Genomic DNA, 14,421 nt, shown 5'->3' on the forward strand with positions numbered 1-14,421 from the left:
GAACTTGGGGCAATCCCAGCTCAAGTGCAGAAAACGATCTCAGCTTGTTGCCCTTCAAGTAGACATACAGAAGGTTGGGAAGGTATTGGATGACCACGTTTAACTTGACGTGTGTGAGTTGGTTATAAGAGAGCGTGAGAAATATCAAGGATGGCACGTTACCGAGCGACATCCACAGAAAGGTCTCCATACCGTTGTACTTCATACTGAGGATGAAGAGCTTCACTAGCGGAGGGATTTTGGTCGGGTTTCTGATGTGGTTGTATGAGACGTCCAGTCGACTTGTATTCGCTGGTATACCTTCCGGAATCGTCGTAAACTGACCATGACGGCATGTAACGGATAACTTCATGTCAGAAGCATCGTTTTCAGCCTGGCAGCTTTCTGGGAGGGCGCTACACTCCGTACATGACGACAACCAACAGACAATTAGAGTCAGTAAATAGCGCAAAGCCATAGTTTTCTAAGCTCTTCGCATTACACTTTGCCTTTCAGCTTGGAAATATTTGAAGGATGAAAGAACACACCTTAATTAATGGTAACCAAAACTTTCTTGTCGTTGGGAAAGAAACTCTTCCCTGCAAAAACCTTGTCAGTTCTCGCACCAAGCAGCAGAGTAACAGTTATACCACTTAAGATAAACACATATATGTATCAACACATACATGTATTCATGAGACAGTCTATATGATAGACATCAAAATTAAACATTGGTTTTAGTCACTTCCAAGAAAATGGAGGTTAAGGTTTTCAGTAGCACGTGTGTGTGGGGGGGTGGGTGGTTGTTTCTTGCACATATATCTCCAGAATGCAACATGCTATTGCGATGATATTTGGTACATGGGTTGGTAGTGTTTTTCTGACGGTCATGTCAAATTTTGGGCCTCCTGGTGGTTTACCTTGACACTGCAGTTGGCCTTTTTATTTTTTGTTTGTCTAACTCCTCGACACTTGGTTTTGAATTTTGTGACACGTACCCTCTAATAATAATGCAAGTTGGAAGTGGGGTAAGTACAATTGGCCCCCTAGTAGCTTGCCCTGAAACTGCAGGGGCAGTTTGGCAAGAATCTTGCCCACTAATATCTGCTTAGTTTTCAGTCCCCTTGTGTTGGGCTCAAGTTACCTTTGCAACTAAAATTCCTGCAATAGCAGTGGGCTAAGGTCATTAAAAAACATTATGACATACCTGTGACGTGAAAACGTTCGATACGGGTGTTCCGGACCGTGTGATAACTTTCCGTATCACACAGGTTCAAAAGTTGTATCACACAGGCTTCCTTCGAGTAAATCCAACTATTTCGAAGGGGCCGATACGGCACGGTTGAAAAAATTCGAATACCGGATTCGGACGTTAGAATTGCTGTTGTTACAATCTTTTGTTCGAGGACACAACATTTTCTCAACTTCTGGTGCATTTCGATTCGAAATAGGTATTTTCTCAGGTGGGTATGACATAAATAAAATATATGTTATGGTGTACTCCGCATCACCCTCGGTCCCAGCCCTCCCGCGGGTCGGCCGTCGGGCGATTCTTCCCGCGGTTGGGCTGGTACCTCAGGTGATATGGATACACCATGTTGTGTTCTAGATTCATCACATAGCTAGAGAACGCCAACCAATCGGATGGCCCCATTTCAAATCGGTTATGGTCTCATAACATCTCCAGCGGTTCATATACATATAACAGCCCAGTCTATAATAGTACAACGGTCTGGGTCCAATTAGAAGGATGGAAGACCTTGATCAGCGTTCATTCTATGCTTATAGGAACCGACCACGAACTATATGTATATGTCAGAGTAGAGACTGCGATCTGGTAGATTTTATAGACAGAAACTCTGAACGGGATTTCAGTCTTCTACTAAACTCCCCAAGTACCCTCTAATTGAATTAATCCTATGGCTGAATACAATGCAGAACTTTTAGGTAAGGTTACCAAGCTAATTTCAGGTTCGCTAAGAAATTTCGTCTTGTTCTTGTATTCTTTGCTATCTTATGAGCAATTTGCCTTCTCGGTATGCTCAGCGTACCTCATTTATTCCAAAAATATGTAAATAAACAAAGTGTCTATGCGTATAGGGAATGCATGGGTAGGGTCTGCATGGGTTTAGTGAGTGTCATTATTGTTTTATAAAGCACACATCACGTAATTCATCCCAAGGTGAATTCCACAAAATTCGGCTGATTATGTATTCATTGACACATTATTCATTGGAAAACAAGACTCCCTTCTGGAGTGGAATGCCCCTTTAAATATCATGAGAACTTACCTGTTCCTGTGGCCTTGTCTAAATGAACATGTTGCACACCATAGTCTGCCAGCATGGACTGGATATCCTGGAAATGAAAAAGAAAAAATCATTAACACAATTTTGTTTACTCCTTTGCAGAAATACAGAATGATGCAAGTACAACTTCTTTGAGAAACTTCCCCCTTTCTTCTTTGTACACAGGGCTTGAAATACCATCTGCATATGCAGGTATGTGCAGGTAAAATTGGAGCTGTGCAGGTATTCCTGGTGTCTACCTGCACCTAACCTGCACTTGTGCATGTACTGGGTTTGATACATTAATGTCCTATGATGTAGGTGTGTATGGATTGTTATAAGCTGCATTGATAAAGTATGAAAAAAAATAGCAATGCATGGTTCCTGAACAATTTTAGTATATGATTTATAATTCTTAAGTTCAGAGTGGTGCAGGTAAAATCTGTCTGGTGCAGGTAATTTTCAATGTTACCTGTACCAGTGCAGGTATGGAGAAAAAGCATTTCGAGCCCTGGTACATGTATGTTGATTTTGGCCCTTAATTCTGTTGAGTACCTAAACTAAACATTTTACAAGTTCCACTGAAGTTGTTATCACAGACATGCAGTCTATCAACACAAAAAGCTTTTTGACAAGAGTTGCCCTTGGGGTAAAATAAGCTGATAGAAAAAATCTTCCATCCTTAATGCTGGTTTACATCTCATTTTCATGGTAAAAGTGCTTTCTGTCAGAAAGATATGGTAGATGATGTCCGTACGAGATTTTAAACTATACCTGGGTTGGAATAATGGCTCATACGGATGTTCCTGAAAAGTAACCATCATATATTTTACGCGTATTGGCAGGCTTCAGAGTTGTATTGCATGGACCAAGGTTAAAAATCAAGCCTCCTTGCTTGCAAGTTACCAATTTTGAATAATTCAAACACGCTTCGTGTGCACTGCAGATTAATATCTAAAGAAATACAAGATTTAGATGTTGGAATTGATGTTGTTACCTTTTTATGTTACCAAATTTTTTTCAACTTCTGGCATGTTTTGCACTGAAATGTGGGTGTTTTTCGTCTTGGTTACAAAAAAGAAATTTCTCCGATTGCGCAAAACTTGAGAATTACTAATTCAACTTCAAGACTGTGGGTCATGTGAGAAATTATAACATTTCCTCTAGTTTCTTAACCAAAATCCTCTATAATAGAACATTGATTCTACTAGTTTTCAATGTTATTTCTCCAAGGTTTTGAAACTAAAGTTTTATACCATGCATGACCACTCGAGACAAAATAAAAAAGATACACACCTCCATCCACCCCCACACACCCACTCACTCCTCAACAATAACAATTGTTTTCAAAATATTACCATTGTCACAACAGATTAGCATATCTTTAGTCTAGAACCAACAAGTTAAATTGGTGTGGCTTTTTGACTGGAAAACCATAATGAAAACAAAATCTGAGGACCAGTGCAGTGGAGCAGGTCTAGAAATACTACCTGCATATACAGGTTTGTGCAGGTAAAATTGAAGATGTGCAGGTATTTCTGGTGTCTACCTGAACCCAACCTGCACTGGTCCATGTACTGGTCCTTTGTACATAAATGTATTATGAATGTAGGTGTATGTGGCTTGTTCTTAGCTGCATTGATTGTTACCAACTATAGAACATAAAAGAAAAAATAGCAAAAGTTCCTGAACAATTTTGATATGATCCATACTTCCTAAAGTTAAACTCAAAGTGGTGCAGGTAAAATTTGTCTAGTACAGGTAGTTTTCAATGTTACCTGCACCAGTGCAGGTATGCACAAAAAGTATTCTAAGCCCTGTGGAGTAAACTTGATGATTCCTCCCTTCTTCTACCGGTAAAAGAACAGGTTGAAGAAACCCAACACACGTACCAAGAAGAGTAAAGGGTGACACTAGTTCTTGGATAAATTTGTGAGCTGTTACAGTAGCAATTCCATGCACTACCAGCTGACAAAAACGTATGTAACAGTAGGGGGTTCAAGTAGCTCCAAACAACCATACCAATCGGTAGCCTCCATAGCAGGCTCTCTATGGACTTTTTTGGCACTTTTGCTGGCCATTTCTTTTTGTACTGGGTCGCTGATTGCTGGCCTCTCTCATAGCCGTCCATTTTAGAGCCTGCATTTTTTCGGCGGTCTGGTCAGCCTTTTGTAGCCTAGTGGTTAGCACTTAGCTTGGTTTGTGATCTGCCGGCCCGAGTTCGATCCCGGGTGTCGGCATGTTGTTTCTTTCCACTCCTTTCTTACATGTGTCATACTTTGTCTCCAGTCTGATATTTGACTACCTTCTTACAATGTTTGAGAACGCAAACCAAAGAAATGAATTGGTATAGCCCAATGTCCCCCTAAGCACTTGATATGACAGTACCAACAGTGTGGAGGTGGTGTGTGAAGGCATCTGGAAACCCCAGACCATGTAATAGGTTCTGTCACACTCCAATCAATTATCCAGGCAAGTGTGTCATTTGGTTATCATGGAGTAGAGAGAGGAGAAACAACCAAATACTGTAAGTGCAGAAACTTTCGTGATGGTTTAATGTTCGCAGTTTTCGCGGTGGTCACTTCACCGTGAACTTAAATCCACCGCGAACATTTTTCCATGGCAATAAGAGACAACAGTGCATGGTGCTACAGCAAACTTAAAACAAGGAGGTTATATCACAAATAACCTCCTTGCTTAAAATAATGGTGAAAACTCCTTTTTCCTGCTACCGCGAAATTAAATCCCTGCAAACTTGAATGCATTTACAGTAGTCTACATGAAGATTATCATTTACTACATACAACTGTTTAGTCTCTATCAAAAAAACAACAAGTAAAAACATCAAATAAAGTCTTGAAACTTAAGAGTTGGGAATTGAGAGATTATAGAAAAACAACTTGCCATTAGACAAACAATCAAATACATAAAAAAAGGAGATGCATAAAAGCTATAAATTTTGAAGCATACATGTCATTCTCCAACTCACAAACCATGAACATGGTATGTTTGTCTTGTCAATCATTGCATAATAATGGCCGTATCTAATTGGACAAATGATGACCACACCTACTTAATTACTGTACATAAAACCATCCATTTGTTTAAGTGATAATTGAGGGGGCACATTTGGGCCTCTTGTCTTTGTGACAAATTTTCCATAGTTCAAATGTTTTAACAGGGCTCGGAATTGGAGCTGTGCAGGTATTTCTGGTATTTCTACCTGTACCTAACCTGCACTGGTCCATGTACTGGGTTTTATACACAATACAGTAGGTGTATGTGGATTATTATCTGCATTGACTGTTATGACCTATTAAGTATGAAAAAGAAGAAAAACATAGCAATGGTTCCTCAACAATTTCAGTATGATCCATACTTCTTAAATTCAGAGTGGTGCAGGTAAAATTTGTCTGGTGCAAGTAATTTTCAATGTTGCCTGCACCAGTGCAAAGGTATTTTGAGGCCTGTTGAGAAACAAGAAAATAAGACAGCTAGTATGGCCACAAGTTAACATGATAATATTGGAAGGCACATTTTACATTCCAAATGCACAACCCAGAGTTGTGGCCTTGCTTTTATTGTTAAAGAAGCACAGGAAGAAGACAAGTGGTGGGAAAAGTACACTGCGCTATCACATGTCAGTTGGAGTGGCCTAATTCCCACACAAAGTACATGTAGTCTATCCTGTGTTTGAAGTACACATGTTGTATTGTGCACTGGCAGATAGATAGACATTTTCGACTAGTACTAGTAGTAGTAGACTGTACAGTCACAACTATCCAAGAAGAGGAGCCCCAATAAAACCTAGTTCACGTTGACAGGTGGCCACAAGTATATAACAGGATTCTTTATTATCTGTGTCTGTAGGAAAAATCATAGGAGCATCCACCAAAAAGTGGTCATATTCCATGGCTAGTTATTCTTTTTTCCGTAGAATATGAACATTTAAGAGCAAATGTCTGTAAGGATCAAACAATGGTGGCAAAGGTCAAAAAATAGATTTGGCTCATATTTTGCACAGTGATAGTACTTGGTCCACAACCCCTCAAAATAGCTTTCTTTTAGATCAAAACTCCTTGTTGCCATGGTAACGGGCAAACAAAGTTTTCTGGCCATTTTCCCCAATTTTCGCATCTCAAAAACACAGAAATCAGCATATTTTACGGCACTGTCTCGGCAACACCTTTAAACCTATCATCAAAACAAAACAAAATCTGAATAGATCAACATTTTGGCTTTTTAAAAATTGTTGTGAAATTTCCAAAGTCGTACATTTTAGTTCTTGGGCAGCCTGAAAACAGTGCAATGTTTCAAGCTTCAAAAAAATTTGATTTTTGGCCCAACTTTGTAACGCTATAAGTGCCAAGCTGGTAATTTTTTTGGCTTGAAATTTGTACCATATATAGATCATTAAAATATCTATCAAATGCATTGTTGCAAAGTTTGGCGTCTTGTTTGGTTGTCACGTGACTGTCCCTGAAAGTAGGCCACTTTTTGTGTTTGGCGAAAATTGTGAACTTTAGCCATGTTCAAAGTACGCTACATGACGAAGTAAAATATATTTCTAAATCAACTTCTTATCAAATGTGGATCTATGTATTGCCTATCAAATAAATGCTTGTAGAGTTTCGGGTCATGACGTTTAGTCACGTGGTTGTCCCTGAAAGTAGGCCATTTTTTGCATTTGACGAAAATTGTGAATTTTAGCCATGTTCAACGTACGCTACGTGACGAAGTAAACAAGGATTCTTATTCAACTTCTAGTCAAATGTACATCTATGTATTGTCTATCAAATAAATGCTTGCAAAGTTTCGGATCATGACGTTCAGTCACGTGGTTGTCCCTGAAAGTAGGCCATTTTTTGCATTTGACGAAAATTGTGAATTCTAGCTTTGATCAAAGTACGCTGGGTGTCAAAGTGAACAAGAATTCTTATTCAACTTCAAGTCAAATGTACATCTAGGTATTGTCTATCAGATGAATGCTTGCAGAGTTTCAGATCATGACTTTTAGTCACGTGGTTGTCCCTGAAAGTAGGTCAAATTTTGCTTTTGGCCAGAAATCGCCATTTATGGCTGTAGTAAAATCTGTTGAATTGGGGAACTGAAATACTTTACTGGCACTGACTCTGATTATGTGTAGCCCTTAACATTGTCTGTTGAATGAGTGTTAGTAAGGCTTGGGGTCGTCTTTCTTTGCGGTGCAGTTGCTCCCTAAAGTAGGGCAGATAGTTAGCTAAATGCTGTTAGGAGGTTCTGTTACTTTGGAGAAGATGCCTCTTGAACAGTTTCTTGCTTTTAACATTGTCAATGTCCATTGCATATCATATTGGTACTACAATGACTGATAATGGGCTTACAGTGTTAAATTAAAGCTTACTTAAGCGATGACTCTGTTATAATTGTAAATATCAATTTTTGATAATGTAACTAAGATGTCGTTTTAAATTCAGCTATGTTCTATAATGCGCTAAAATTCACAATTTTTGTCGAGCACATAAAGTGACCTGGCTTCAGGGACAACCATGTGACTAAATGTCATGACCCGAAACTCGACAAGCATTTATTCGAAGAAAGAAAATTAAGAATACAAAGATGTACATTTGACCAGAAGTTTAATCAGAATTCTTCTTAATTTCGTCACGTAGTATAGCCTGGTATCCAGCTATATTATAGCTCCCGAGTCTCTTCTGTCCTCTTCGCAAATGGCTCGTTCTCATTTAAATGTAAAAATGCTGTCGCCTGCTTTTGCGACTTGATTTGCAGCAAATTTTAGACAAAATCACAGGTTCCCTAATTTTTCCACAATCCCTGGAATGTTTTCCAAAAGATTCATTTTGGTTGATGGCTTGGAAGATTATCTTAGCCACGGGTGGAATTTCACCCCCGTAAAAAATGGTTGTCGCTTGAGAACAAACGAAGAATTCAAATAGTAGCCAAAAAATGTAACAATTCAGTTCCCAGAATAATTGTTCGGTAGATGAAACCAGCTGAGCAGGCCCTTTGCCCGATAACGCCAGATCGGTACTGTCACTGATCTTGGAGGCTGTGTAAGGTGGGTTATTCCTGTTGCCAAATTCGGTAACAAACGTTACCACCACCAGTTTGATGGTTGCCACGGTTATATTATCCACGTATAAGACAAGAAATGACCGTTTTAGTGACGCTGCACAGTTTTTCTGGCTTTCTAAAGAAACAAGGAAGGGTTGTTGACTGCCATTTGTATCCCACCTTGCTTACAAAATGTTGTACAGAAATGACTGTAACGAACGTTACCATTGTTCGAAGCTTTCTAAGCTTTCTATTTGACCTGGTGTAAAAAAGCTGCCCACTTTTAAGTGTCCCTAGGGACATCCGCTTATACCTAAATGATGTAGTCAATAAGGCCATTTTTTACATTTCAATGAGAACGAGTGAATTATGTATCTGCGAAGAGGACAAAAGAGACTCGGGAACTATAATACAGTTGGATACCAGGGTATACGTAGCGTACTTTGAAAATTCACAATCTTCGTCCAATGAAAAAAGTGGCCTACTTTCAAGGACAACCACGTGACTTTACTTCATGACCTACTTTTCTACAAGTATTCATTTGATAGGCAATACATAGATTTACATTTGACAGGAAGTTGAATCAGAATTTTATTTTGCTTCGCAATCTAGCGTACGTTGAACATGGCTAAAGGTCACAATTTTTGTCAAATGCAAAAAATGGCCTACTTTCAGGGACAACCACGTGACTGAACGTCATGACCCGAAACTCTACAAGCATTTATTTGATAGACAATACATAGATGTACATTTGATCAGAAGTTGAATAAGAATCCTTGTTTACTTCGTCACGTAGCGTACGTTGAACATGGCTAAAATTCACAATTTTCGTCGAATGCAAAAAAATGGCCTACTTTCAGGGACAACCACGTGACTGAACGTCATGACCCGAAACTCTACAAGCATTTATTTGATAGGCAATACATAGATCCACATTTGATAAGAGGTTGATTTAGAAATATATTTACTTCGTCATGTAGCGTACTTTGAACATGGCTAAAGTTCACAATTTTCGCCAAACACAAAAAGTGGCCTACTTTCAGGGACAGTCACGTGACAACCAAACAAGACGCCAAACTTTGCAACAATGCATTTGATAGATATTTTAATGATCTATATATGGTACAAATTTCAAGCCAAAAAAATTACCAGCTTGGCACTTATAGCGTTACAAAGTTGGGCCAAAAATCAAATTTTTTTGAAGCTTGAAACATTGCACTGTTTTCAGGCTGCCCAAGAACTAAAATGTACGACTTTGGAAATTTCACAACAATTTTTAAAAAGCCAAAATGTTGATCTATTCAGATTTTGTTTTGTTTTGATGATAGGTTTAAAGGTGTTGCCGAGACAGTGCCGTAAAATATGCTGATTTCTGTGTTTTTGAGATGCGAAAATTGGGGAAAATGGCCAGAAAACTTTGTTTGCCCGTTACCATGGCAACAAGGAGTTTTGATCTAAAAGAAAGCTATTTTGAGGGGTTGTGGACCAAGTACTATCACTGTGCAAAATATGAGCCAAATCTATTTTTTGACCTTTGCCACCATTGTTTGATCCTTACAGACATTTGCTCTTAAGTGTTGAGGTATGACATAAATGCAGTGATATGTTTATGCTATTCTACATGTATAAACAAAGACAAAGATTCTCTCCTTCATTTCTCTCTAAGTTTTGAAAAATGAGTCATATTCAGTCTGAGTCAGAGTAGAAGAAATGTTGTACACGAAAACAACATTTGTAATTTGTATAGTTTTTGCATCCTTCCTAGAACTGTAGCATCACCTTAGTCTATTTTAGGTCCTTTTTTTCATTTATCTGTCAGTGTTCTCACCAGGCCTTTTCAGCATAGCGGGCCGATACGCTGTGGGCTGGAAAAATGACGCTGTAAAAAGCCCGCTACGCTGTATTTTCACCCAGCGTAGCGGCCAAAAAATGGGGGAAAACTGGAAAAATACCGTACTAAAAATACGAAAGCACGTGCCAAGCACGCGCCTCCGCTGTTTCAGGAAGTTTCAGCTCGAAGGGAGGTGTTTTACAGCACCCCACGTACCGCTATCTCGCAGCCCCCATCCAGGACCGCCCCTTGCGCGGCGTGCGTTCTGTACTGTAAACAGAGAACCGGCACAAAACTTGTAAAAAGTTTCGGTTCAAGTCCGGTCAAAATCGGAACGGCAAGAAACGCTTCTTGGACTTGCACAAAACTAGCACTTGTATATATTCCCTTTTATGTTGCAGTATACTTGTAAATCATCTAAAACCTTCCAAAGATCGAGAAATTTGCGTTGAGAAATGACGAAAAACATCGTGCCTGCATGCATGCAAACAGCTAGCGGTAATGGCGGCGAAAACATCGTAAAATCTCGCAAAAAATTCTCGCGAGATCTGATGCGTCTCTGTGACGTCAGGGGAAACTAGCGATCTCATTGGTTTAGGCAAAGACTTTAGGATAAACAACAGCAGCGACCGCCATTTTTGGAGCAAATTTTACCGTATTTTACCCCGAAAATTTCTGCCGTTTTGGAGATTTTGCGGGCCCAAAACTCATATCAAAAGGAAGCAAAGGTATTCTTGTTGTTTTTACGTCCAACACCTCTTATGTGAACGCATTATTCGTCCGCCGATCGCGAACTTGAAAGTCGGCCGGGGATTCCCCGGCCCCGGGCCGTGCCGAGCACATGTTTCTGCGTGTTTTGTTCTGTTTACGATGAAAAAAAATACGATGAAAACAGAGACTGTCAAAGTTGTTTATCTAGATAAAGTTGGTGGCAAACCGGACAATATTTATTAAAGTACTGTTGAGCTGAGTAAAGTATGTTGTTTATGAGTTTTTAGTTGTCTTTGATGCTTTGACTCAAAGTATCGTTACGTCAAACTGCTACAATTATCGTATATATGCCCCTAAAAACTGATACAATATGCCTTCTGAATAGCCTAAAATGCAAGAGCTTCCGGGGGGGGCTTCGCCCCCCTGGGTCCCCCCACCGGGGCTCTGCCCCTGGACCCCGCCGGGGGCCTTCGGCGGCCCCCGGACCCCTGCCCGACGCTGTGAAAAATTCCTGGTGAGAACACTGCAGTCTGTACAATAACCTCAAATAAACTACGCACCCTGACAACGTGCTGCAACTTTTGGATTTTTAAAAGTTTTAAAAGTGCCAACTTCAGGCAAGAAAATTAAGTATATCATGCACCAAGCCAATGCAACAAGGGGACCTAACCAACCATCCCTGTAACAGTGTAAGCCCATATCCTATACATAGGCTATAGGGGTAAACAATTACAAAGAAAACAACTAGGATCAGGTGTGGCATTGTATTTACATGGGAGCGTTTTGTGCTGACAGAAATTGGGTCATAGGTCTAGTGGTTCACTGACACAGAACCAACCCGAAGGTAAACACCCGCACCTAGTACAGTTTTACACATGATTGTCGGGGCAGAGTTTAAAATGTCGGCATGCTTTCAAACAAGCCGAGGTCCCTGTTTTTACGACCGTGTCTTTCGCAGCTAAGGCAGACAATGACATGCACATGTTCCATATGAATTCACGCCAAACTTTATCAGGAAAGAGCAAATGATAAAAGGGAAATAATTTGGGAAGGGGGCACACTAGGATGCACAAAAAGCATCAACTTTAATTTAAAGTAATAAAAGTATTCAAGCTATGAACAAATTAAATGATATTCAAGGAACAGGTCAGTCAGTATTAAAACCTTCTAGATGTACAACTGTATGTACTCTATTTTCTGTTTAGCAGTTAATGCTATCAAAAAAGTTTTAAGTACGAGATTTCTAATTCCGTGAGGATATGGACCAATATGATTATGAATATACTTTTAATTTCTTTAATAGCACTTGCTGTACATGTAAATTTTTTTTGTATACAGTAAATCTTTTTAGTTTTGTGGGGATCTACTAGTAAAAATGGTTGGCGACCATTGCAATACCGAAGAACAAAAATACATTTATGCAATATCCTGGCTTCATGACTGAAAGGTACTACAAAAATCTCAAAAATAAAACCAAGATGTATATTTCAAAACCTACATGTATGATTACTTGAAATGTTATCTTCCTGTACATGTATGTGCAAGTGCTCTGTTACGGGTGGGCACCAACCGGTACAAAACTGTTTTTCTTCTTGTTGGACCGGTCCAGAAAAAAAAGAGACCTGAAAAAGATCAGTGTACCGGATCTTGATCTTGGACCGATTGAAAAATCGGCAGGCGTTTAGACGTTTTGGGGTTTATTGGTCCAAGTATAGTCATTTTCACCAAGTTTATACAGTCCAACTTGGTCAAAGTAAGTGCTGTTTACATGAAGATAGGATTTTAAAACGCCAGTGGAAGTCACTTAACATAACAGAATCCTATAAGCAAACGGACCATTGTGTATCGACTATTCACAAGTTTTCACAGACAAGCAGGTCCAGGTTCAAGTCTGGACCAAGACCTGATCCTTTGGACTTGGACTTGGACCTGAATTTTCTGTACCGATTCCCACCCCCTCTGCTCTGTGATTGAATCTACATGATCAGGGAACGGTAGCATTTGACAGAAGCTTGACATCAATCTGAATCAACACAACTCAGCCTGAAAGTTTTCCTGTGAATCGATGCTAACACATTTTGAGGAAGTTGATTCCTGTGACCTTGTGTGTAAGATCCTCAGACATGATTTCCCCCTGCTCTTCCTATAATCACATCTGCCCTGACTTGGAACCAAATAGGCGAGGAGGAAACTTGATTATTTCCCCATCTGGGGAGTGTTTCCACTGACATGGGGAGAATTACTATGGACAGGTGGCAACAAACAGTCACATCCTCACTACTGTAAATCTGAAGATATTTCCTGTGCTTTTATTTTGCTCTTCTTTGACTAGAGGCTAAGGAATTCATGACACCGTGAATGAGTGTACCCAATACAGTAGAAGCTGCTTAATTTCACAGCCTACTTGCCAGTGAATTTCGTGCAATTACCAGACTGGTGCAATAATGCGAAGTTATTTACATGTAGCTGGACCATACCAGTTTGGGAGTTTGGGATTCCGTGCAGTTAACAGAAGTGTGCATTAATCCATTGTGCAATTAACTAGCTTCTACTATATGTAGCACCGGCGCAATGGCCGAGTGAGTAGAGTGTTCGCCTTGCATACTGTTTGTCATGAGTTCGATCCCCGACCGAGTCATACCAACGACCGTCTAAAAATGTAGATGCTGCTTTCTCTGCTTAGCGGTAGCACTCAGCACTAATGAGGAAGAGTATGGGAGTTAAACACACATCACTACCAGCGGACTAGCCCCCTGCTGTAGTGGCTTGCACAAATGTGTGGCCCAAGGGCTACAGAAATGGAGATGGGCACCACCCATAAGCATCTGATATACATGTACAAAGATATTTGGCTACATCGTAAGATATTTGGCTACATTTACTAGGACTTCAAAATGATTCGCTACACTTTTCCAGGTCTAGGTTTGAACCTGTACCTGAAAATTGCAAAATTAAGTCCCTGCCAAAATAAGCAAATCTACAGTAATCTGAGTAATCAGTGCAAGGAAAGGTTGACCTTGCTCTAGCAGGTAAGGTCAGCATTTCCGTCAATCTATCAGCAACCTTTCATAAAGTCCTTTGACTTCATCTTTCAGTGATGACCTTTGATATCTGTTATTTGATAAGGTAAATAGCAATGTTACAGGGAGATAGTGTCTTGGCTACTGGGGCAACATAGAAATTTACGTTGTCATACAAAGTCTAGGGGAGTTTTGGTTGCAATTTTACCAGGCAGACAGATATGGCAGGCTTCACCTCTTTACCCATACTGCCTTGCAGCCACAAAACTTCTGTAGAAAGTAGCAATACTCACTTGAGTAGAAGTAACTGTACAGTTCTGGATAAACATAAAAAACGATTTTAAAAACATGAAAAACTTTTTAAGAACTGTTCTTTATATTACATGTACAAATGTACACTTCACATAGTTCTTATTATTATTGTCATGTGTCAAGGGGTTATTCTGTTTCTTTCAAAGAGAAACATTAAAATGGGTGTGGAAAATTTGCGTGAAATTAAATGATATTGATTCTCTACAGTCAACACTTGTGTTAATGG

The 14,421-nt window shown here is 39.7% G+C and overlaps 1 protein-coding gene across 4 annotated transcripts in view; it reads right to left on the bottom strand.

The window, feature by feature from the left end:
• LOC118431372 (ribonucleoprotein PTB-binding 1-like) overlaps positions 1 to 14,421 on the bottom strand; it is a 58,670-nt gene that overhangs the window by 32,728 nt on the left and 11,521 nt on the right. For all 4 annotated transcript variants that reach the window (XM_035842508.1, XM_035842509.1, XM_035842510.1 and 1 more), the window contains exon 2: positions 2,271 to 2,337. In XM_035842508.1, the coding sequence (XP_035698401.1) occupies positions 2,271 to 2,337 (67 nt within the window). The remainder of the gene's footprint in view (positions 1 to 2,270; positions 2,338 to 14,421) is intronic.

Source organism: Branchiostoma floridae, chromosome 15 (genome assembly GCF_000003815.2).
Source record: "Branchiostoma floridae strain S238N-H82 chromosome 15, Bfl_VNyyK, whole genome shotgun sequence".
In the NCBI taxonomy this organism is placed as follows: domain Eukaryota; kingdom Metazoa; phylum Chordata; class Leptocardii; order Amphioxiformes; family Branchiostomatidae; genus Branchiostoma; species Branchiostoma floridae.